This window comes from Vipera ursinii (genome assembly GCF_947247035.1).
Source record: "Vipera ursinii genome assembly, chromosome: 2".
NCBI lineage: Eukaryota > Metazoa > Chordata > Lepidosauria > Squamata > Viperidae > Vipera > Vipera ursinii.
In genome coordinates, this window is record NC_139513.1 from 260,600,277 (window position 1) to 260,626,123 (window position 25,847).

At 37.5% G+C, this 25,847-nt stretch overlaps 1 protein-coding gene across 2 annotated transcripts in view; it reads left to right on the forward strand.

The window, feature by feature from the left end:
* Positions 1–3,088: 3,088 nt before the first annotated feature.
* Positions 3,089–25,847, forward strand: part of MCCC2 (methylcrotonyl-CoA carboxylase subunit 2) — a 34,151-nt gene continuing 11,392 nt past the window's right edge. Inside the window, exons 1-12 of one of the 2 annotated variants that reach the window (XM_083357285.1) lie at positions 3,089–3,255; positions 5,738–5,804; positions 6,966–7,050; positions 7,727–7,828; positions 8,901–9,028; positions 10,635–10,747; positions 15,182–15,295; positions 16,996–17,060; positions 17,323–17,422; positions 18,970–19,065; positions 21,738–21,810; positions 23,108–23,184. In XM_083357285.1, the coding sequence (XP_083213411.1) occupies positions 3,124–3,255; positions 5,738–5,804; positions 6,966–7,050; positions 7,727–7,828; positions 8,901–9,028; positions 10,635–10,747; positions 15,182–15,295; positions 16,996–17,060; positions 17,323–17,422; positions 18,970–19,065; positions 21,738–21,810; positions 23,108–23,184 (1,152 nt within the window). In that variant the 5' untranslated portion in view covers positions 3,089–3,123. The remainder of the gene's footprint in view (positions 3,256–5,737; positions 5,805–6,965; positions 7,051–7,726; positions 7,829–8,900; positions 9,029–10,634; positions 10,748–15,181; positions 15,296–16,995; positions 17,061–17,322; positions 17,423–18,969; positions 19,066–21,737; positions 21,811–23,107; positions 23,185–25,847) is intronic. The other variant, XM_083357286.1, reaches the window with a different exon arrangement.

The following is a 25,847-nucleotide window of genomic DNA, read 5'->3' on the forward strand; positions in this document are numbered from 1 at the left end:
CAGAACATCTCATTTTAATTAATGTGCAAAAAGGGTTCCTTTGGTGAAAAGTTTGATACATATTTTCAGTGGTATGTAATGTTCATGCGAAAGCTTTCTGTTTCAAAGAAAGCAGGCATATTATGTATGTAAATTATGTGAATAAATTTTTATATGATTTATATGTCGAATTTTCTCTTTAACAGTTGATGGAACATACAAAATTCAACAAAATTAATTTTATGTTTTACATTGTTATAGTATTTCAAAATTAATTTTATGTTTTACATTGTTATAGTATTTCATTCTTAAACATTTAAGTTTACTTATCAGTGAAAAACAAATTGGAAATTAAATATTTAAACTATTATATATTGCATAGTTCAATTTACAGGTTCATTATTATATCTGAAACTAGTCCATCAATCTACTTTTCCTCTTTGCAGAACTGGAACTGGCAGTCTTATAAAAGTGTACTCATTTAAAATACTGACTTCTTAGGCTGTGCATCTATAAATTAACAAGATCACTTTAAAAAAATCAAGTCTGATCTGTTCATTTACATTTAAGTGGTGGTTTGCTACTGCTCTATCAACATAGTTGAGTCACAGCATCTTTTGAATTCAAAAGCAGTGACCACACAATATCAGTACTTAGGGCTTTATTCCAAAGTAGTAAATATAAAATAGCAAATATTCATGAGTACTGAAGAATGTAACTAAGATAACAGTCAAACTGTATGCAGAAATGGAAGAATATTCCAGAATATTGAAGAATACAAGAAGACAAAGAAAGAAAGACTTATCCCTTGTGCCAGTGAGAGAACCCCAAAGAGATGATGGTGGGCAGATCACTTCAAAACCAGCAAGCATACATGCACCACCATCCCATCAGTCAGCCTTTCATGTATTTTGACTAGCCTATACTTAAGTTGCATCCTGTGCTTTAATAGCCTATACAAACTATGAATCACCATAATTTCCACTTATTTCAGATGGTCTCATCTCAATGGAGTTTGCCGAAGAGAAGTTAATCTTCTGCTACACTTAGAATGCTTTGTCTAGTTCTGCAAAATATCAAAGTTTAAAAAAATTTGTTTATATCATATGATATCTGTTTCTCAAGATTTTTGGATTGATGATGAGAAATCATTGTTAATCATCTCACTAAGGACAGGACAAAAACATATTACACAGTTGATTCTCATTATTTGTGCTAGCCATGTTCTACGAAAATGCCCTGAATGCTGAATTAGTGAATACTGAACCACTGCTCCTAGGGGAAATGCAGGACACTTGTTTATATCAGGAGAATAGAAACAAGAAGGCAGAACATTGCCTTGTTTGACCTTAGCTGGGAAATTGCATGTTGGGTAATTCAAATTTTTGCTGCTCATCATGTGTCCACAAATGCCTACAAAAACGACACAAGTATCAATTTTGGAGCTACAAATAAATGTTAGTAAGCAAATTCACACATATTGAATCTGAACGAGGATCAACTGTATTAGTGTAACATTTCAATGACTAAAATGAATGCTTGCTTATTCCTGTATTACATACTCAACCATTACACAGGAATAATAGGTTTTATGTGACATGCACTAAGGGAAAGTGGTACATACCACTATTCAGTTCCTCCTTGCCAATCTTCCAGTAAGGTCACTAGCATTACATTTGATCCGTACATTATCAAGTAAAAACAGTGCTTATTGAAAGTTATCAGGTGATCGCTGGATATAGAAACTGAGTTTCATTACCCCTTATTGTTACATTTTGCACAGACTCATTCATATGTCTTTAGGATAGGATCTTACTTTTTTCTTGTGAAAACTTTTTAAAGAAGACAGTGGTAATTGCCAAAAAATGGCATAGAGCAGTGGTTTCAAAATGCTGGCCCACAGGCCGGTTGCATCATATGGAGGCTGCGCCTACCCCAGCTCCGGCAATGCAAAAAAAGTGATATGTGATATGTTGCGACATGTCACATGATGTGGTGAGTTGGTATAGAACAGGACTTGTAGGCATTTTCTTTAAATGACTTGGGACTAAGTAAAATATTTACTGAAGTTTACTGGAATTTTTTACTGGTATCCCAGATTTTATTGCACCTGTATATTTTCATTTATATTTAGTTATCAGCACAATTCAGCTGAAACAGTAATCTTATGTAGGATTAACAGAGTTTTCTTGTGGAGAAAGAAATGAGAGGGAGTGGAATAACCATAAATTGAGGATTTCAGGTAGTTTGATTACCACCCCATTCATTGTGGTAAGAGGTGATGATGGTTAATTTAGGTTAAAGCTATTTGAAATGAGCAGAATAATGTTGAATAAATACAGAAAATCCTGCCATTTGATGGTCATCCTGATTTTACAGCCCAGATATAACAGTCCTAGTTTAGCCAGCAAGTATCAACCAAACTGTAATTTACTTTCCCATTCCTTTTCCTCGTAACAACTGCCCTAGGCCTACGTGACAGCGTGTTGTTGTTGTTAGTTGCGAAGTCGTGTCCGACCCATAGCGACCCTATGGACAACGTTCCTCCTGGCCTTCCTGTCCTCTACCATCTTCTGGAGTCCATTTAAGATACCTGCCTACTGCTTCAGTGACTCCATCCAGCCACCTCATTCTCTGTCGTCCCCTTCTTCTATTGCCCTCAACCTTTCCCAGCATGAGGCTCTTCTCCAGTGAGTCCTTCCTTCTCATTAGGTGGCCAAAGTATTTGAGTTTTAGCTTCAGGATCTGGCCTTCTAAAGAGCAGTCAGGGTGGATCTCCTCTAGGACAGCGGGACAGCGTACATTTTCGTAAACCAAATGCAGTAGCCCAAAGAGGCAACCCCTTTTCCATTCTGCCAGTGGACGTTTCTTGAACAGGCCGAGAGACTAACCCAGCAGCGCATAGTTCCCTCTTAACCCTAACTCTTAACCTTGCCCCGCTGTCTCCAGAGGAAAGGACCTGACTTCCAGGGTTCCCTCGGCTGTCCCTTTAATAAGTCGGAGGTGGGAAAAGGAAGCAGGCGGTGCCGTCCGCTCGTCCGCGTTTCGCTGCCTCCTTCCATTGGCTCCGGCGTGGGAGGGGCCGCATGCTTACTTCCAGCCCCGGGAAGTCGTCCCTTTGGTGCCCTGGCGCCCCCAGCAGCGATGTTACCGGGCCTAAGATGCCGTCTCTTTGCCTGTCCGCGGGCGGCTGCAGCGGCTCTTGGCCGTGCGTATCACGGGGACAAAGTGGCCACTGTGGGTTCTCAACCCGAGGTCGCTTCCCCTTTCTATCAGGTAGGCCAAGGAAGAGGAGCGCGGTGAAGATTTGCAGCACGTAGATCAGGGGTCTTCAAACTTGGCCCTTTTGTGACTTGTGGACTTCAACTCCCAGAATTCCTCAGCCAGCATGGCTGGCTGAGGAATTCTGGGAGTTGAAGTCCACAAGTCACAAAAGGGCCAAGTTTGAAGACCCCTGACGTAGATGCTTGAAGATCATCCACTGCAGGCTTTGGGTGGGCTTCCAGCCTTTTTGGTTTTTTTTTTTGTAAGATCTCTGCTTTCATTTGGGGCCGTTGCAGAATAGTCATAAACCCACAGAAGAACGGGTTTCTCGATAAAAGTGAAATCTGAATAAAAGTTGGGCAACTCTCCTTCGGCCAACCGTGTACCATTTAAAAAAGGCAGTGGCAATTGTAAAGATCCTCGACGTTGTTGATTTAGTCTTAAAGCACTTGCCTCCTCTTTCCCCCCCTCCCCCCCACCCAAATTGCTTTGTCAATTCCATCATTCTTGCACTGGAATGAAGGTCAACTGTTAGGGATGTTACAGTGACACCCTGCCTTAGGCAGGAGGCTGGACCTGATTTCCTCTGAATGCCTTTCCACCAAAATACACTTACAAAAATTCCCTTGAAGGATTAGAGCTGTTGTATTTCTCAGTCATTTGTTCTTCTCATTTAAGGCTCTATTGTTTCCAGGAATATCTCCAGTCCTCAACCTAGATTTAACTTTTTCCCCCCTTGTCTCATTTTCTCTTTAGCGTTGCCATAGGCAGGCAATTGACAATACGTTAAACTAAGCCCAAAAGGAAACTTTGGCAATTGTTGCTAGATGATGGTGATGCTGCTTTTGCTTTTGGGAAAAAAAAGGGCTAGTTTGAATTCAGTAAGCAATCCACTTTATCTGGAGCAAAATAGATTTTTTTGTCTCCAAAAGTGTTTACTTTGCTGTGAGTCCCAACTTCTCAACAAGCTTTTTTGTGTTGCCTAAAACTGACTCAATTCCAGCCCAAATTCTGCTACCTTATATAAGTGGGCTTAAAACTCAGGTTTTAACTCAGAATTATTTTGTGAGTGGGTATGTCTTCAAGTCTGTTTTTTTTACTCCCAGTGACTGACTGGACAGGTCCTTGCAGGGGTTTTTTTGGCAAGGTTTTTCAGAAATGATTTGCCATTGCCTGCTTCCTAGGGCTGATAGAAAGGGCTGACTCAAATTTACTCAGCTGACGTCATGCCCGAGGAAGGTCTAGATTAGAACTTAGTCTTCTGATTTCTAGTTGGATGCCTGAACTGCCATAGCAAACTGACTTTCCAGGTGCTCCTTTCTCCTGTTTTCCTCACAGCAACAACACTGTGAGTTGAGTTGGGCTGAGTAAGTGTGACTGGCCCAAGGTCACCCAGCTGGGTTCATGTTTAAGTGGGACTAGAACTCACCGTCTTCTGGTTTGCTTATAGTTAGTCTGTTTGTCTTGAGACCAGTCTAAAATTTATTGTTTTAGAATTTATTCAAATGGGTCCTACTTGTGAGCATGTATGCTTACGTTTGTGTCCCCTGTTCCCATGATAAAACCTGCAGGCTAATGACTGAAGATCATATCTAGCCTTCTGAAGACCACATGATTTTTAAAAACAGGAGAGATGCATAGAGAGCTTTGTGGCTGTGGCAATTAGATTGTCTGGAAGGCTGTATTAGACAATGGGAAGCCTGTGAAAATAGTTGGTGATTTGAATTCTCTAGGATCTGATTGTAGGTAAGGTCTGGGTGTATAGTCTTTAAAATGGTTAGGAAGAAGATTTGGGGAAGAGATCAAATGGAATAATTTGTCTAACAACCAATTCTCATGACTCCATCTCTACATCATTCAGGAAAAAAGATTATTTTGTTTCTTACCTGTTGCACATTTACAGCAGTTCAGAACAATGTGCCAACATGAAAATTCTCTGGTCAGAGCAACTGTAACACAAAGTATGGTGCAAACTTGAAGGTGCAGGGGAAAAAGATGATGTTTGTCTTATGTGCCCTTTGTTGTTTGTCCTCCTCTGCAAATTTAAAAGAGACGATGAAAGATAAACCTCTGAGACAGAATAGATACGAATGTAATTTGGTGGGATAGTAAGTGTATATTTAATTTCCGAAATCCTAAGATGTATTGAATACACAGACTTCTAGCATATGTTTTCTGTGATTAATAATTAAACTGTTAACACTTCATTTCTTTAAAATTGTCAAACCGAAATAGAAGCAGTTATATTTGCTGTAACCATGTGACATTAAGAAACACTTCATATGTATAAAATGAAAAAGAATAGATTTATTATTTTATATCCAGTTGTAATTATTTAGTAATTACGTTTAAGGAATATGTTTTGAAAATGTAGTTTATAAAGCTTAAATAATATATATAGGACAGGAGAAAAATACTTTTAATTAAATATTTTTCTAACTAACTCACCTTGGATAATGTGTACATTTCCTTACATATGATTATTTCTCAACAGGAAAATTATGAGCGAATGAAAGCTTTAGTAACAGAGCTGAAAAGACAATCTGAAAAAATTAGATTAGGTATGTATGAATGCATTTTTTTCTTGTTAAGAGTATCTCATATTAAAGTCTGATTGGTTGGTTCTCAAAAATAACAGTGTTTAAGACAATCTTTCCCAGCTTGTTTTCTCTGACTATATTGTATTACAACTTCCATATTTCCAGATCATAGTTCACATCTTTAGAGTAGCATGGAAAGCCTTATAGAGTAGTTCAGAAGCTGCAACAATCCTCTTACCAATAGTTATGTTCTGTAGCCACTGAGTATTCTTGGTTGTTGATCCCATTGTAGAATTTCCTCCATTTTTGGTCTTTCTTTCAATTTTGTGGTTTCTAGTTGTAGAAACACATTTAATATTCCAATCTATTATGTCTCCATTGAGTGCTATCATATATTTTAATTTCTGCTACAGAGACATCTAAAATTAGATTCTGAACAAGAACGTGATCTGTCCATAAATATGCTGGCTATTTCTATATTTTGCCTATTTTAGATTTTTTTTCTAAATTGCCCCAAAGTAACAGGAATAACACAAATATAAGAATAAGGAAAACTATTTTTTTAACTTAAAATCTTCTAGGTCAGGGGTGTCAAACTGCCGGCCCACGGGCCGGATGCATCATGCGGAAGCCGCGCCCACCCCATTGCCAACAAAGGCAAAATTGGCCCAATACGTTTTTGGTTTTTTTTGGACAACATCACGTGACATCGCGAGTTTGACATGTCTGTTCTAGGTCAAAGCCACACTGTAACGTCAGTAGGGAAGAAGCTGTATATAACTCTGGGGCAGCAGGTTCACCTATGCTGGGGCTGCTATAGAAGATGTCTTTGTATAGCTATATAGGTTCATGCACTTAATTCTTTTTCTCTTCAACTTCTTTGCCAGAGTTTCTTTCTATTGTTCAAGTCTCACAATCTTTCTACCTGTGAAGTCTCACAGCTGAGATATTTGGTGTTCATTGCTGTGTTTTGCCAGAAACTCTTCCTATGTGAGAGGAGTGGTACTGATTGCATTTTCACAAGCATATAGGAAGCATTGCATTAGTATTACAAAAGGTGAAATTAAGCATTAATGAAATAATCGGAGAATAATATAACATGCATATGGTTTATGAATGTCTGCTTGTTAAATGTTTATATACATGGCAAACATTTAAATGATCAAAGACCCTGCCTGATAGGTGGTGGAGAGAAGTCACGGAACCTGCACACATCAAGAGGCAAATTGTTACCTAGAGAGAGAGTTGACAGACTTATAGATCCTGGGTAGGTATTTGCTGTTTCATTATAACCATTTTAACATAAGATGCATACATTTCCAGTTTTTCTGTTTTACTATTAGATGATTTCAAATTACCAAAATGCTTATAATTTTGGAATGAGTTAAAAATTACCATTTAGTTGTACATTTTTAGTATTTAAAATTTTTAGTATTTAGTGGTCACTGTGAATATTCCCTGATCAGAAGAGAAAGGTGGGTTATATATAAGTCAATGTTCTTTGAGAGTTAGGCTATTATAGGTAAAAGGTAAAGGTTCCCCCGCACATGCGTGCTAGTTGATTCCGACTCTAGGGGCCGGTGCTCATCTCCGTTTCAAAGCTGAAGAGCCACCACTTATCCGAGGATGTCTCCGTGGTCATGTGGCCGGCATGACTAGACGCCAAAGGCACACGGAACACTGTTACCTTCCCACCGTAGTGGTCCCTATTTTTCTACTTGCATTTTTATGTGCTTTCGAACTGCTAGGTTGGCAGAAGCTGGGACGAGTAACAGGCGCTCACTCTGTTACGTGGCACTCGGGATTCGACCCGCCAAACTGCCGACCTTCTGATCAACAGAGGCTATTATACTGCAAGCTTAAACAGTACATACCTGCCAATATTAATCCGGTAAGAATGCTTCATATGAGTAACTTACAAAATGTTTTTCTCTTTCTTCTAGATCACCGTTCCTGGAGTTCTCCCAGTTTGCAGGTTATCAGCTGTATGGTAATGAAGAAGTGCCAGCAGGAGGCATCATTACAGGCATTGGGCGAGTATCAGGGTGAGAACTGCTACTGCTATATTATTTGGGGTTTTTGTTGGTTTCATTTCTGCTTTTTCCTATGGTATTTTAATTGCCCTTGCTTTCTAGTTTGAGCCACTGATATTCAGAAGTATTGTATCACCATTGAATATTGGCAGTTCTGCTGAGCAGTTTGTATTGTTGAGAAATTATCAAGCCTTTATTTGAGCTTCGTGGTTACATAGGCCCATCCCACTTTGTCCTTGCTGCCTATGGCTGTTAAAAAGTGTAGTTCAGCAAGCTATCTGGAAAGCCAGAAAACTTCATTAAGCCATCACTTCATATCAAACAAGAAGGAATGATTCAAAAAAGGCTGGCTTTATTAATATACCTGAAGAATTTGTAATTTAATATATAGATGTTTGTGCCCCATCTGATATTTTCATAAACTACAAGTTCTAGTAGCCCAGCTAGAGTTGAACCAGGCAACCAGTAGTAGTCCAGTAACAGCAAGAATGCCACAAAATCTCTGTCAGGGCTGTATGGTAATGTGTCTGCATAAAACAGTGGCAGATAATTTTGTTGCTGTTAACAAGTAAGGTGTTAAAATAATTGTTTTATTGTACATTGCCCAGAGTCCCTCTCTGTGGGAGATGGGTGGTTCAAAAATGTGAAAAATAATAAATAAATAACTTGGGTAGGATTATAGTCTTTAGAAGGGTAGCGATAGTTGTCATTCAGCGTTTTAGTCTTTTTCTATGTGAGGAATTGTCAGTTGTACTGCTGGATGGAAATGCTTCTCACTTATTTCATATGAGTTATAATAGAGCCATTTCAGCAGTGACTGATACCCTTTACATGTAAATGTTACAGTAGTAGATTAGGGATGGTTTGTGAAGTTTCATCTAAGGAAACGAAGAATTCTGTTTGCTATATAATAGATGTAGAAAACAGGATGGTGAGGATGGTGAGTTGTAATATATAATAATAGAATCTCTTATTGAATATGTCTGGAACTACCAATATAAGCTCACATTTTAAAGAAAGTTTCATTATTTTCAATTGTGCAATTAATATTGGATGTTCTCAACTAATAAAAACTGAATTTCAGAGTGGAGTGTTTGATTATTGCCAATGATGCAACTGTCAAAGGTGGAACCTATTATCCAATTACTGTAAAGAAGCATTTGCGTGCTCAAGAAATTGCAATGCAAAATCATCTCCCTTGTGTATATTTAGGTAAGCATTAAGTGTGGAGGCAAGTTTTATTTTGTAAGAGACTACTGTTATGACACAGTGTTTACTGTGCCTAGCCGTAAAGCCATAGTATTTTCTAATTCAGTGGCAGAATATAATATATGTAATTAACAGCTTTATCTTTGAGTTGGCAAAAACATGATTTGTAATTGAGTAGAAACTAATAGAGGAAATTGGTTTGAACTGATTTTGAAAATCTGGATTTGCAAGGATAATGGTTTGTTATAATGTTTGACTGGTCTGTTTATTTACTTATAATGGAAAACTATAATCAGCCAAAGGCTGATGTGTTAAGGGTGGCAGGAATGATTTTTAAAGTTAAGTGCCCAGTATTTTTTTAAAGAAACAGAAAAATAAATGAATAAATAATATAATAATAGCTATACATTATAGAATGTACATAGAACATAGATCAATGTTTCTCAACCTTGGCAACTTTAAGATGTGTGGGCTTTATATGTTGGCTGGGGAATTCTAGGAATTGAAATTCACATGTTTTAAAGTTGCCAAGGTTGAGAAACTGTGACGTAGATTGTTGGATAAGCACCCTTAAACATGGACCATATTTCCTGGAGCTGAGTTAAAATCAACACTTCTACTCTGAAAATTTAAACAATGTCGTTGAACAATAAACAAGGCTTACTGTCACTATTTAGCATAATGCCTAAAATATTTATCGTAACTTCCAAAATATAACTTGAGTAGAATAAAGATGCAGAAATTGGATTTGGTATATATTATGTTATATATTATGAAACAGTGCAGTACTACACCTCCACTGTAATAATATCTTTAAGCTGTGTTTCAATATTTTGTTTCATTGTTTGGTAAAAAATAGCAGTCACATCTAATGGGCAGATGAAAAGAATGACCTTAAACGATCCACGATTGTACTAAAACGCCTAGCTTTTCCTTCTCAGGCTTTGGGTTCTTCTTTTTTTGTCTTTGTAGGATTTGGATGGAGGTAGCCTAGATAAGAAGGGACGCGGTGGCTCAGTGGGTTAGGACGCTGAGCCTGTCGATCAGAAGGTCGGCAGTTTGGCGGGTCGAATCCCGAGTGCCGTGTAACAGAGTGAGCGCCTGTTACTCGTCCCAGCTTCTGCCAAACTAGCAGTTCGAAAGCACGTAAAAAATGCAAGTAGAAAAACAGGGACCACTACGGTGGGAAGGGAACAGCGTTCCGTGTGCCTTTGGCGTCTAGTCATGCCGGCCACATGACCACGGAGACGTCCTCGGACAAGCACTGGCTCTTCGGCTTTGAAACGGAGATGAGCACCGGCCCCTAGAGTCGGAAACGACTAGCACGCGTGTGCGGGGGGAACCTTTACCTTTATCTTTAGCCTAGATAAGAGATTCTGGATTCATTCAAGTAACTGCTCACCAACAACTCCTGCTTGCATTGTAGCAATGACAGTGGCAGATTATGAATGTTGGGTAGAGAAATAAATCAAGTCTGCTTTTTAATCTCCTCCTAAAGGCCTATCTACACTATCGAAGGACTCTTTGCTATCCTCCAAGGAAGCAATAATTTTAAATAAAATTTAACTTAAATGCTAATTATTATTTCTCAATTTTGATTTCATCTTAGTTGATTCAGGGGGTGCCAACTTGCCTCGCCAGGCAGAAGTGTTTCCTGATCGTGACCACTTTGGTAGGATTTTCTATAATCAAGCAGTCATGTCCTCCCAAAGAATTCCACAGGTAATTTTATTTAAGAACAAAAGCAGAAAAGTATTGGTGTCAAATATGAAGTTTATGAATAATATTGGAAGGCATGTGGATCATTTGGAATTGAGAACCGTGTAAATGGGTGCAAATAGTCATCTTGTGTTGTTAGAGTAAGAAGTTATGACTTAATGACTTCAGAGCGAACTACTTGTCAAGAATTCTTGATTCTTTGAACTTCCTTCTTAAATTGATACAGATGGTCTTCATTTAGCAAACACAGTTGGGACCAGCAATTTGTCATTAAGTGAAGTAATCACTAAGTGGAATTGCAAATGTGCTTAAGATTTTATTTCAGCTCTCCTTTGCATTACAGACCTGCAAAAGTCATAAATGTGAAGATTGGTCACAAAGTTACTTATAACTGAAAATGGTCAATAAATGAAGCAGTTACTGAACAAAGACTATATACAACATACCGTATATCACTTTGGAATGTCTCCCAGTTTATTTTGTGCACTAGTGCCCTTTTCTAAGATTGCCAAAAAAGAATTTAACTGTAGACGATTTGTTAGGGAAAACCAAGTTATAACAGGTACAAAATTAGTTTACAACATAGATGTGTTAGTAATTGATGGTGGTGTAGTTTGTGATGGTATATAAACAAAATCTCATCTTCCACAAAGAAATGGAAGAAGGATAAGTTTCTTTCAGGTTGTTTTTTTCATCATCAATTTTTATATGGCCCCTCACCTTTTTTTACTCACATAGAGATATTTTTATAACTTTCTCACGTTGCATGAATATCAGTATATTTTTTCAGAAGAGAATATTTTGGCAGTAGATTATACTGTGCCAAGCAGCAGGGACATGACACCAGGAACTAACCGGTGGCTATTTGATATTTTTCTCTCCATCACTTGTGTCTCTAACAGCAAAGTAACATAATAATCTGTTGTTTCAACTTCAATCAAAAGGAGCATTTGGCTCTGCTAACTGATTAATTGTCGGACTTTGTCTTGCTCCCCTTGTTCGAGATGTCCTGTAAAAACATTGAAAGAACTGCATATAGGATTTATGCAGTTATCCCCTTCTGTGTTTTAAAATGAGCTTTATGATGCTTTATGTTATGATGCAGAACTGTTCTAAGGAAAAACAAAGATTTAGGGTGTCATAAGCCTCCCTTATTCAATATATCTGATTTCTTTGCAAACTGGCAAGATACAGTAATGTTTGAGACTGGAAAATGGTAGACATGTTATCCTACCATAAGATGGCAAATGCATTTCTAGCTCAGTGCCCACTATTTGTACATATTCTTTACTGAAAGCATATTTGATAGTAATTAAGAGTCTTTGGAATCCCTCTCTCCATTTTATTTTAGTTCATTTTTCCTAAAAAGAGGAGAATACTATTATTTATAATGCAAGATAATTTTTATAGATGTCTGTTCGTGCTTGTTGTATATCACCTACTCCGGCAATGTCTGGGTGATGTAAGCCTTGTTGGTAAGCTTATTTGTCTGTGGCTCAATAAACTGCAAATTATTTGTTACTAACATCATATAAGCCAGTTCAATTAATGATAAAGCCTGATTTGCTCACTGTTTTATAGAGTGTGCATGATGTGGTATAAGGATATCATTTCCATTTATTTTTGTTGTTTTCCCAATCTCTATCCTCATTTTGCTTGCAATACCAGTATAATGGAAGATTCCATCATTATCCATCACATTTGACAATCTAAGTGCCAATGATCCTCACATACCTCTGGGAATGCACTTTAAAAAAGAATTAATATTCTGTTTTAATAAATTATTTATCTATTAGATTTATGTGTTGCCCATCTTGTCCAGAGGCGACTCTGGGTGGCTTATAAACCTGCTTTCAGAAAAAGTCAGTCAATCTTTCTGTGTGTGTGTGTGTGTGTGTGTGTGTGAGTGAATATTAAGATATGGCCATGACTACTGTATGTAATAGAATCCTGCCCCTTTTCTATGTTCACATGTCAAAAGGAGCAGGACTTCAATTATGTGTTTACAGCCCCCCCTCTCGGCCTTTTTTATTGTCCCACAAATGTCCTTGGATAAAATATCATCTCATAATTGCAGTGTTAAGATTTATGTTTTTTACTTTTTATTAAATCTACTGAAATGAGATACCTTGTCAACTTACTGCACTGCATAACTATCCTACACAGTATAGTAGCACTTTCAGCTCTGCTGTTAATAAAGAAGGATGAATTAGTTGTGGGTGACTTAAACTGGTATTTATTTAGTAGAAGTGCCGGGAAGGAATAGTCAGGGGGATTTAGAATTCTGCCTCAAATTGTAGAATTAAAGCCGAGGATTTTTGTTTATAATAAATGACTTGAACTGAGACTCAGTATATAGTCTATTATCAGAACTGAATTTCCAATATACCTGGCTAAATTAGAACAGAAAAAGAAAAATGAATTGGGTTCAATTTTGGAAAACATATTCGTAACATGGACTATATGGCTATGTGAATAGTGCTGAGAAAGTTATATATGTAACAGAAAAAGATATAATTCTAGTCCTAAATAGGACATGAAATAGCAAGCTTCTCTGTGTGAAAAGTAAACAGATTAACATTTTAAAATATGAAGGAATAAAGAGGGAGTTAAAATGGTGTCTGCAACTGTGTACTTGAAGTCTGCCCCTTTTTTAACTTGCATCACAGCACATAAAAAGGGGGATTATGCAGTTGTCATCTTGCTTTTTTTTACCCCCCCTCCCCTGACAGAATAATACATTGATCATAAATTATTTCCCAGTCTTATCTGGAAAGGATCAGGTTAGGAAAAGTTAAACTAATGGGAAAAAAAGCCACAGCTAATGAAGGAAAAACAGATCTGAGTGTAGATCAGTAATTTAAATTCTACTAGGAAAACAGTAGATTTTTCTGCCAAATATTGCAGGAAGAGATAATCTGTATCTCTTGAATCTGTATTTTGTCAGTTTAATAGAAATGGTGAGGCATAGGCTTAGATCATAGTAGCCTGACACAAAAATTAGATCACAAAAACCTGACAGTCACTTTGAAGTTAAAGCACAAGTGAAGAAAACCTCCCCCCCACCGCACCCCACAAAGTTGTTGTTGTTAGTTGCGAAGTCGTGTCCGACCCATCACGACCCCATGGACAACGTTCTTCCAGGCCTTCCTGTCCTCTACCATCTTCTGGAGTCCATTTAAGCTCACACCTACTGCTTCAGTGACTGCATCCAGCCACCTCATTCTTTTCATTTACGTAGGAAAGGAAAAAATAGAGAAAGTTCAGGTAGAAAAATGTGTCACTGGATGGTATACTTGTGAAAAACTGTGGAGGTGGAACTGCACTGGGTAGCAAATTTGGTCTGTGCTCTGAATCATTGTTGTTTAATCTGGCAACTTTAAGATGTGTGGCTTTCAACTCTCAAAATTCCTTTCCACTGGTTGGAAAATTCTGGGAGTTGAAATCCACACATCTTAAAAGTTAGCAAGTTTGAAAATACTGGCCTAAATGATCTCTTTCAGCTCTATGAATTTGTGACAAAAAAGAATGAAATATAAACCCACTAATTTCTTGAATTAAGTATAAAATCATTCAATCAGAGATTGAAGATGTGTTTTTGTTACATACTTTGTCGTCTGTTGTGCTCTTTATTGATGTGTTAAATTCTGTTACATAGCAGATACACAATAAGAATGGAAAGCTCATTAAGAAGAAAAGTGATTAGGATCAGCACATCCAAAAGAATGAGTAATTCAAGTACATAGGTAGAAGGTAATGATAACATGGTTAAAGATACACAAAAAGAACAAAAAAATCTGATCAAAAAAGAAATGGCCAAAGTAGAAGAATTCACAAGGTAAAGAGAGGTAGAATAATTCAGAAAATAAGAAATATAAAACAAACAACAATTTAGATTTCAACCATGACTGAATTCTAAAGTAGGTTAAAGGTGGGCAGTTGGGTCCAAAACCTGGTCTGTCCCAAACCTGGTCTGTCAGCTTTCCAGCTGACAAACTCAGCTTCTTAACTGCTGAGCCATCACACCCCCTTTTAAAGTAGCTTTTTGTTGTTGTCAGTTGCAAAGTCGTGTCCAACCCATAATTCATTGCAACAATATGAACTAAGATGAGTGGCTGCTATGTAGAGACTGACAGAAACATACCTCACATTCCATCTTGCTGCTTTCCTGAAATTAAAGATGATTTTCCAAAGAAACTTGGTGCCTAAAGAAATGTTGAGAAGTTAATTATGCTACCCCACTTGTTGAAGCTACCCCACTTATACAGTGGAGTTACACCAGGATAACTGTTGCTCTCCAGAGTAGTCAGTTTTGGTTTGTATACCCAAGGGAAGAATTAGGTTTGTTATACATTAGATTCTTAGACTGAAAACACAAGACAATACTTGCATCTGATTTCTTATAAATCATCTTTGGGTTCCCCCCCCCCCCCCCAGATTGCAGTAGTTATGGGCTCATGCACAGCTGGAGGAGCTTATGTCCCAGCAATGGCTGATGAAAGTATAATCGTTGGCAAGCAAGGAACAATATTTTTGGGTGGACCTCCATTGGTGAGTGAAATATTTTCAAAGGATTAGCAAAGGCTTCCTTTATAAAAACAGATAAATATATATCTGTATTGTAGATTTCAATATAACAGCTAGGTGTTGCAAAAATAAATATTTTGTTGAATATCAAAATATTTTATATACTGTGGTTGCTTAGCATGTGATGGCATCTGGCTGATTCAGTAAAACTCACCAGGTAAAACTCACCAAGATCAGAACAAATTATTACTTAAGCATCCAAGAAATGCCAAGACTGAAAACTAGGCTGAGAAATTAAAAGAAAATGCTAGAAAGAGACAGTGACAAACCACTTTGCAATTGCTTTGTGAAAAATTTATGGTGGTGCCCATAAACTCACTAGGAATTAAACATAATTTGAAGGCATCATCATTTTTACTTCTATTTTCTAGCTATTTCAACAGCCGGGCTGGGCTGATTGAAAAAAAATCCACATTTTTTTGGTCAGCTATTATGGATTCAGAAGTCGTCTGCATTTCTTCTAATGGGGAAAAATCCTGATGTTTATAATAGGAAAAAAATGATGTAAATGTAGTATACAAGGAATCAGACAAGCTGCATTTTAATTGAACATAAACCTGACATTTTAAATGGCCTGAATGATAGAATGTCATTTTTACTTAAAGACATATAAAATAACAAATGGGGGGGATCTGTGTGAGGCCTCTCAGAGCTGACAGCACTAGCCCATATAAATCCCAGATAAGTAATTATTTTTGTCCTTCTCATTTGTTTGATCAATTGATATTTTTTGCCATTTTGCAATGATTTGCTAACTTTTTCAGAAATACAGTCAAGTACTTTCTAATAGTTATCTTATTTTAAAGATAAATGTTCATATTGGCAAGGGAGGTAAAACATGTACTTTGCATTGCTTGTCTTGCAAAAATAATTGCTTGATGTGGAAAGGAATAGTTTTCTGGGGCAAAGTAATCAGCAAAAGCAGACGTAGAAAATCAATAACAATTCTTGGATAATGAAGCTCTATAATTTAGCACTTAATTAATCTGTTATTTAATCTCCTGTTTAATTTTTAACCATTAATTATGTTGGTTTAGAAAAATGGGAAAGAACCAGAGTTACTGATTACTTTTCAGCATTTTTTTCAGAATCAAGGGCTTTTATGTGGGGATATTATCAATTTGAATAATAATGAAAAATAAGGGCAAGCAGCTAATAACAGTAATTGCATTTATATCTTCTTACAGATAGACAGAAAGATAGTAATAGAAGAAAATAGGTGTAGCTCAGGGTTGAACTATTGAGTCCTTGGTGCTCTCTAAGCTTGGTTATTTGCTTACAGACATTTATTTATTTATTTATTTATTTATTTTATTGTATTTATATACCGCCCTTTCCCTGAGGACTCAGGGCGGTTTACAGGGAGTTAAAATAAACCATACAAAAGTTAAAAACCAATTCATTACCTGACTAGGTAATAACATCAGTGCTAAAAGGGAGTTTGGTTTATTCCCTGTTTATATACAGTAACTTGCCCTGGTGTTGGTGGGGTGTGGTTTTCTCCTTGATAATTCCTTGATTCAGATATTGTTTATCTGTGTGTTGGCTTCTGGAGGTGAAGTGTTCTGGTCTTTTTCTTTCCTTCGTAGCTTTAAAAAAGGGTATGTGTCCAACAAACAGCACAAGTACATTTGGAAGTGCTCAGCTTTAGTTTTCATTTTTAGGTAAAAGCAGCAACTGGGGAACAGGTATCAGCAGAGGATCTTGGAGGTGCTGATCTTCACTGCAGGTAAAATAAACACTTCTTTCCACCAATAGGTTGGATTGTAATAGCTTTTCATTATGCTAGCTGTTATCCTATTTTAAATGGTGATGCTACCACTCTCCTGGTGAAATACTGATAGGTTATGAGCACTTGTTCATTGACGTTTAATGTGAAACAAGGGGGATTTACAACCAGTCCTCAGAGTTCTGGCTATTGCAGTTTTCCTGAGATCATGTGTTCACAATCAATTTCTGACATACTAAATTTTTGTATGTTAAATCTGCAGAAAATCTGGCGTAACTGATCACTATGCTTTGGATGATAATCATGCACTCCACTTGGCTAGAAAAGTGGTGAGAAGTTTGAATTACAAGAAGAAAATTGATGTGAGTGTATATTTTTCTTCATTAGGGATGTATCAGAACATATATAAAGATGCTATGCTGTATTATGTGTTTACTGTTCTGAGAAAAGTATGAATTTAAAGCTGCTTCACTTCTGGCATGGTTCAGCTGATTTCTTAAGGGTAGTTAAAAGGGCATTGCAGGCCCCTGTGCACTTTCCTCTGCTCTCCTTCCTTCCACCCTTTGAATGATCCACTTCTGTTTTCATCTGTACCAATAACACAGTGCCATTATATTAGGGATCTGCTGCACTTTGAGAGATATTTCGAATATTTACTGTGAGATGGGTGGCATATAAATTTAATAAATTAATAAATAAATCCCCTAAAAGGTATTTATTACAGGGCTTGTATGATATCCATGGGATCCCAAGAAAATATGGGTTTGAGTTAAGAAGGTGCCCACACCTAGCCCCCAAAATCATACTGCATGCTGGCAGAGACTCCTTGACTCACAAGATGTATTTTTTTTTATTATGTACAGTAATTGCGGGCTATGATAGGCCCTACGAGGTAAACCACAGGAAACATGACCAAATGCACTAATAAATTTATCCAACTTTTCCATTGGCTACATTTCTTTGCCTTTTTTCTCAAGGTCATTCCCACATACCATTACAGCTACTGTGCAAGCTAGAAAAAGCTGTCAACCAAACCAAAGGACTTTTTTGAGATGGGTTATGAAGAGCAACTTGCCTTTATACTGTGCAAGGTGACATGGGAGTTGGAGAGAAACCATACAGTGGTAGATAGGAAGCAAGTATAGAAAAGGGTAGTGGTGGAAGCAGAAGTGGAGGTAGCAAATGGGAATATGGAAAGTGAAGGAAAGTACAGTACAGCTAGTCCTTGTTTATTGATAGCTCATTCAGCAATCATTTGAGGTTACTATTGTGCTGAAAAAGATTTATGGCTGGTTCTCAAACTTGTGGCTATCACATCATCTTATGGTTGTGTGATTATCATTTGTGACCTTCACCCCTGGGGTTTTGGACAAGCAAAGTCAGTGGGAAAATGGTTACCTTTGGGGTCATTTAAAAAATATTTTAATTATGACGTTTTTTAAAAAATGTATTCATTTTTTGGGAAAGATTATGAATTGTGTGAGGAAAATATGTACCTGAAAAGAATGCTAGCCCTACTATAGCCTCTTACCTCCATATCCCACTTGTTTCAAACATTATCTCACCTTCCACTCTTGTTTGCTGAGGATGTAATTGTAGTGAAGTCATGTATTCCTTGAATTGTGGGTGATGATAAAACTCATGGGATAAAGAGAATGTACATATAATCAAGAGCCGCATTTTTACCCCTATAATTTGGGTCTGATTGAATCATAAAGTTGATTTAAATATATGAATATTGGAGGTATCTGGAGGAGAACAACAATCTAAAATTTAGAGTAAATTTAAATTTCATTCTGAATATTGACAATTTTCTAGTCCAGGCTTGTAGAAAAGGAGAACTCGTAGTTATGTCTGAATTCTCTTATAATTCTTGCCTTCTTTTTTTTGGTTCTTCCAATTATTTCAGGTAACAGTAGAACCCGCAGAAGAACCTTTGTTTCCTTCAGATGAATTGTATGGCATAGTTGGAGAGCAGCTTAAAAGAAATTTTGATGTCAAAGAGGTAAACATTTCTTAAAATGATTTTAAAAGATTGTGCCCAACCAGATCCTTGCAAATTGCATACAGGATATTTATGGGACTGTGTAATGTTCTCGATATAGGAGGCTAATCTCAAGAAAATCATATGAATTATGGAAGTTTGCTTCATTCTTTTTTCATCACTTTGAAAATGTTAGAGCCCAACATAAAACATCATGGTATAAAACTGATTGTTTAAAATATAGTTTATGAAACAAAGACAGATTCACACTTGCAGGTGAGCAAATTAATCATGCCTTTTGGCAATTCTTACATTTTACTTCTTTTTAAATGGTTCTTTTGTCTTAAACATTTATGTCCTGATCTGGAAAAAAACTTGGGTGAAGTATAAAATCAAACAAGTGATTAGCCAGGAAACAAACATGCATCCTAGTTTATATATCATTTAAATTACCATCAGTAAGCCAAGAAACCTTAGTTTCAAACTGTGTTTACTGAATCAAAAATAATCCCAATTTCCAAATTAAGGAATTTAGACTAGTATAAAATGGAATTCTACTTATGACTGTGTCAGTAGCTAGATGCTGCATCTGACTGTTCTCATTATTGTATCTCTAGCTTAGTTTTTGCATTTAGGAATAACGATTAATAAGATTGAGAACAGAAATACTGCCATATGTGTTCCATCTATCTTTAACAGGCCTCTGCTGCTCCTGCTCTTTTTCAAGAGGCCAAGTTCACAACTCTTTACCTCCAATTCTTGTCAAATCTGTTGACACAATTAATCAAGTCTTGAAGTGGCAGGTAATATGATTAGATACACATTTCAGCTTCAATTTTCTAAAGACCAAATTAAACAAACTGCTGCTCATGGTCACAGAGCAAACTTGACAGAGTGGTGCAAGGTCTTTAGGTGCGCAAACCTAATATTTAGTCGTTGATTGCAAGTGTAGGCTAGGAATATTGCTATATCTGGGAGTAGTAGCAACTTTGCTTGCTTCCAAGGACATACAGTATGTTTTGAGTAATGCTTTTAGGTTACACTGAGTTTTAATTTAAGGGGGATAGACTGTAGTTTTGTAGAACAATCAAGCATTTTGCTCAAAATGATGAGAAATAAATACGTTGGCAGATGAACAACATTTGTTTTACTACAGTTATAATTTTTTAGAAGATAATTTAGCAGTCGCTTTAATATTCTAGTTCTTTAGAAGCAATTAGATTTGTAATGAAAAATAAAACATTGATCTCATTTTTTAAAAAACATTGCTAAGAACGGCAGGACTAGGCTACCATTATTGTTTCTGTAACATTTTAATTTCCTACTACAAAAGATTTTTCAGTTGTACAAGAGACAAGTCACCTGAATTTTTACAACCATGTTTAATTACAAACATACATGAATTTTATTTATATACTTTCTAAATAGTTTTGTTAAATCTTTACAGTTAAAATTGAAATGTGAAAACCATCCTAAGCCAGCAATTTTAAGCATAGGACAGATAAGCCTTGAGCCTTGGTGGAGCAGTGGGCTAATGCCTCCTTAAGTAACACCAGCTGCCTGCAATTAGTGCAGGTTCGCATCCCACCAGACTCAAGGTTGACTCAGCCTTCCATCCTTCCGAGGTAGGTAAAATGAGGACCCAGATTGTTGGGGGCAATTAAGCTGACTTTGTAATAATGCCGCTTGGGTGTGTGTGTGAAAGCCCTAACAAGCAGGCATATACATAGAATGAAGGCTACTGCTAAGCTTGTAAGCCGCCCTGAGTCTTCGGAGAAGGGCGGGATATAAATGTAATAAAAAATAAAAATAAAAATAAAAAAATAAAAGAAAAGGATACTACACAGACAATAATACAGCAATTATATCAAAATTTTGCAACCAGTTTCACTAATTTTATAAGCAATAGCCCAAGAAAAAGTCCTTAGTTATCTTGTGTTGGGCTTTACATGCTGTGCATAATGCTTAAGTGGTATATTTTACCTTTTTTATCAAGAAAAAAGTAAGTCATACTGAACTCATTCATTCCTTAATCACAATCAGAAGTTTACATAGAAGGAGCCATTTCAGACAACAGATTAAGACTACAGGTGGCTTGATAGCAAACAAGCACTACATACATCCAAACTCCTTACTGTCCTTGACCTGTCCACCAATGTTAGAATTACAACTGATTCCACCTTGATTTGTTAGCCTGACATGTGACTCACATGATTCAAAGCAGGATCACTTATTTGCACAGTACATTAAACAAATTATGAATGGAGTCTTCTGTAGTTTTGTGGATCCAGGCACTTGGGAGAGAACCTGGCCATGTAATCTGAACCATATGCAATAACTCAATTGTTTTTTAGTTGAGCAGGTCATAAAAATTAACATTTCTTACAAACTGTTGTAAGATAATTGCATTTTATCTTAATGTTATAATGACACAAATAAAATGATTCTGATATGAGTAATTATGAGCAAATATGTACTTTGGGAAAGGTTTGTTTTCTTTCCATTATATAATGTCATCATGCAAACCATTTTACTTGAGCTAATTTGACTGGACTTGAAATATGCATTGTTTGGGAAATGGATACAGTTAAAGATGCTATGAAAAACATCTCATTTTACATATTAGATTGATAATTATTACAATAAAATGAATTGCTAATAATAAATGTGTCTCTCTTTTCCCTTAACTCAAGGTCATTGCTAGAATTGTTGACGGAAGCAAATTTGATGAATTTAAAGCCTTATATGGGGATACATTAGTTACAGGTATTATTTTTAAATGAAAAATGAAACTATTCTACAACTTCATGCTTTGATTTAATTTATCTTTCCAATTTTTAAAAAACTTGTATTGATTCCATAGAAAACATATTAATTTATTAATTCATGTAGTAATGGATTTATCACTTCAATACAAGAACTCAAGGCTAGGGATCCCCACCGGGCTTCAGCATGACAGAAACTGGGCCTTGCAAACAAGCAAATCCCCATCTGCGGGATGCAGACAGCACGTGAAATTATGCTGCCTCCCATCCATGGAAAAACCTCTCTTCATGGAACTGGTCCCTGGTGCCCAAAAGGTTGGGGGCTGGTGCTCTAGGCAATGTATTATCTTTAAGTAGTAAAAATGTTAAGGCAAATTACATATTTAACTAACACTTAAATGTAAATGTTAGTTAAATATGTCATTTGCTATGATACACATTAACAGTAAATGGTTTGGTGCCAGGAACTTCAGACTGAACAATCCTCAAAGGCTTTTTGGAACAATCAAATTTTTACAAGCTTTCTGAGAATCATCTCCTTCCAAAGAGGGGATGCCCCATCATAACTCCTTCCTTTGAATTTTGGGATATGACCTTCAGCAAGCTCCAGAATTATCCGATTTGGATAGACAGAATCTACCTGGGAAAGGTAGTCTCTCAGAGATTGAGGCCCCAAGCTTGACAACTAGCAAGCAAAGTCTTGAATTGCCTTTGGAAACACACTAGTAACCAGTGTAACTCTCAAAGAGGTATAATGTACTGCTATTGGCTGGCAGGCCACTGCAATTTCAACCAACTGCAGTTTCTGGTTTATCATCAAGGACAGCTTTAAATGCTCCAGTCATCCATTTGCAAGATGACCAGGTAGGAATAACTGACCTCATGCATCCTGTTCCAAGTAATGACATAACTGAAGCTGAGCAGGGCCCTTCTTGCCACAGTTTTCATCTGCTTTTCTAGGAAGAACTGTGATTTCAGAAGGCCCCTAAGGTCTGCCTCTCTCTGCAGGGAGCAAAACTCAGTTGAGAGTAAAATCAACAGGCTTCTGAATTAACATCAATATCCTCCAATAGTAAATTTGCTAGTTCTTAAATTGTCACATGTTTGGTTTGTTCCAGGAAAAGCAATTGCTAGGGCTATTGCTATGATAAATTTTATTATGACTGCAAAATGATTTTTTAAATGTTTGGCTACACATTTTTTTTCTTTAAAGACTGGGAATTCTTAAGTTTAAAGCCTTTCACAGACAGTTGATAAGAGCATGGTGTTCTCATGATTTTTTTTCTCTTTTCTTTCAGGATTCGCTCGGCTATTTGGTTACCCAGTTGGAATAATTGGAAACAATGGTGTTCTTTTTTCAGAATCAGCAAAGAAGGCAAGTGTAAACATCTGTTATTGAAGCTTCTCCCTATTTTTGTAGCCAAGAATCAAAATGCACACCAGAAACTACAATCCATAGTGGCTGATTAATATTAGATAAGAGCATCTGTGGAGGCTTTGCTCTTAAGTGTGACTGAATTTATTGCTGGGAGTGGGACCTTCTGAGATCTGGTAGCTAGCTCTAGAGACAGTGTACTGAAAACATGTGCAAAAGATGTGCAAAGTATATCTCCATACTTTTAACACTTAATTGGTCCAAAGGTTGTGAATATTATAATGCTGCTATTTGTCTATTGATAATGCTGCTTTCAATTTATTACTGTGTTGTAATTTAGCTTGTGATTAATTAGGCTAAGAACTACAGGTAGTCCTCATTTATCAACCACTTGTTCAGCATCAGTCAAAATTACCATGGTGATGAAAAATAACCTTACAGCCAATTTACAACCATTCTGATTTTTGCAGTATTCCTCAGTCACATGATAGTCATTATAGTCAGTATGCATTGTTCTATATCTGGCCCGTGGGTTTTTCTCCCCCCCCCACTTCCCTTGTAGAACAGAGAGATTGGAGAGAAAGAAATTTCAAGAGAGTAAGATGTTTGTTCTTCCACACATTGAAAACAGTGCAAACATGCTGGTAGCCCGGGGTTGGTAGCCAGGGGCATGCTATGCAAATAGTTTACTGTACTCTTTTGAAATCTTTTTCTCTCTGTCTCTCTGTTCTGCAAGGACAAATGAAAGAAGAAAAAAGCAAACAGTTCCTGAAGGAAATTTCTCCTTTGTCTGACGCTTTTCAGCTACTGGTGCAGTCGTATTGCTTTTGATATGTAGAAGAGCAAAGAGCTTTCTCTCTTGAAATCTCTTCCTCTCCACGTTGTAGGGGGGATGGGAAGAAAAAGGCAACCAATTTTTGTAGACAAGTTTTCTTTTGCCTGACTCTGTTATTGGTGCTGTGATTTTATGGAATACCAGAGCACAGATGTTTGGGATGAAAAGCACTTGGAATGGATGGATGGGTGGTACAAAGCTGGAATGTGCTTTTGGAACCTGATCTATGTTGCCCACTGGGATGCCTGTGGTGCTGTTCTCTAAACATTGACCTCCTTTTTCAGATACAGAGATTGACATTTTGATTACCCAACCATTTACTCCATCCCTCTGTTCAGTGGAAAGAGAACTGAGGTTTGACAGTGCATGCTACATGGCTTTGACAACAGTTTCTCTCCCCCCCCCTCTCTCTCTTACACACACACACACACTGCTGCTGAATGCCAGGGACAGGTGTGATTTGCAGGAAATAATTTACTTCTGAAAGAGCTGTGCATATGATGTTTAGGGAAGTGATAGTGGTATATCTGATAAGTGGATGATTGGGGGTATCTAGGATTTGTGAGTGGGTAAATGGATGCCTTGGCCTAAAAGAAAGGGGTGTGAGGTGAAAGGGATTGAGGGGAGCAGAGACTGCTGGCAGAAATGCTGGAACTATGATATTGGCAGGGCCTGGGAGCAAACTGGAATCTGCCCTCAAGGCCAGGTTATCAGATGTTGGTGCTGAATGACAGCTTGCTCTGCATTAAATCTTGCTTGTGTTACCAAAATCTGGTTTGGTCTTCAGGGGTTAGTTCCCCTCTTGCAAATATGTCCATTGGGTTTCATGTTTACCACCATGTGAGATTGGAGGGGATGGGAGGGGTCAGGTGGTAGCTGTCACCTGTCTATGTGTTCTGAAGATAAATGGATATTTATCTGTCTGGGTTGAAGTTGGATTTGCTGCTGCTGTACCCTCCTCCCTGCCCAGCACCTTCCCTGTCTAAGCTGCTGGATTCTATCACTTGCACTAGACACTTGGTGACATCATGTCTGGAGTGTCTCGGGAGTTTGTGGCAACCATGGACCCATCCCAAGTCATTGTGGGCCTGACATTATCAGAGCTCTTTTTTTATTACATTTATATCCCGCCCTTCTCCGAAGACTCAGGGCGGCTTACAAGCTTAGCAGTAGCCTTCATTCTATGTATATGCCTGCTTGTTAAGGCTTTCACACACACCCCAAGCGGCATTATTACAAAGTCAGCTTAATTGCCCCCAACAATCTGGGTCCTCATTTTACCTACCTCGGAAGGATGGAAGGCTGAGTCAACCTTGAGCCTGGTGGGATGCGAACCTGCACTAATTGCAGGCAGCTGGTGTTACTTAAGGAGGCATTAGCCCACTGCTCCTCCAAGGCAAGATCTGGGTTCTTGAGTAAGGGCAGACAAACTTCTTTGGAGGGCATTGTCATCAGTCCATTATCATGGTTGATCATTCTCTGATTTTTGGCTTCCTGGTGTCACTCTACTTTGCAGTGGTTGGTAGATTGCCCATCCCGGTTGTCTGAAGGACCTGGATGGAAATCTCACTGACAGCTCCTTATTTGTGGGTATCACAGGATTTGATTCTCTTTCTTCTTGCTTAACTTCTATATTAACTGAGTGAAGTCATCTGTTGGTTTTGAATCAGGTATCATCAATATGTTAATAGACCATTAATAATGTACATCTTGACCCTAGACCAACCAAGTGATGCTATTGAAGTCTTAGCTCTGTGTCTGGAGGCTGTACAGGGCTGAATTGGACACAACATACTCAGTCCTGTTCAAATTCAAGTTGTTATATTTG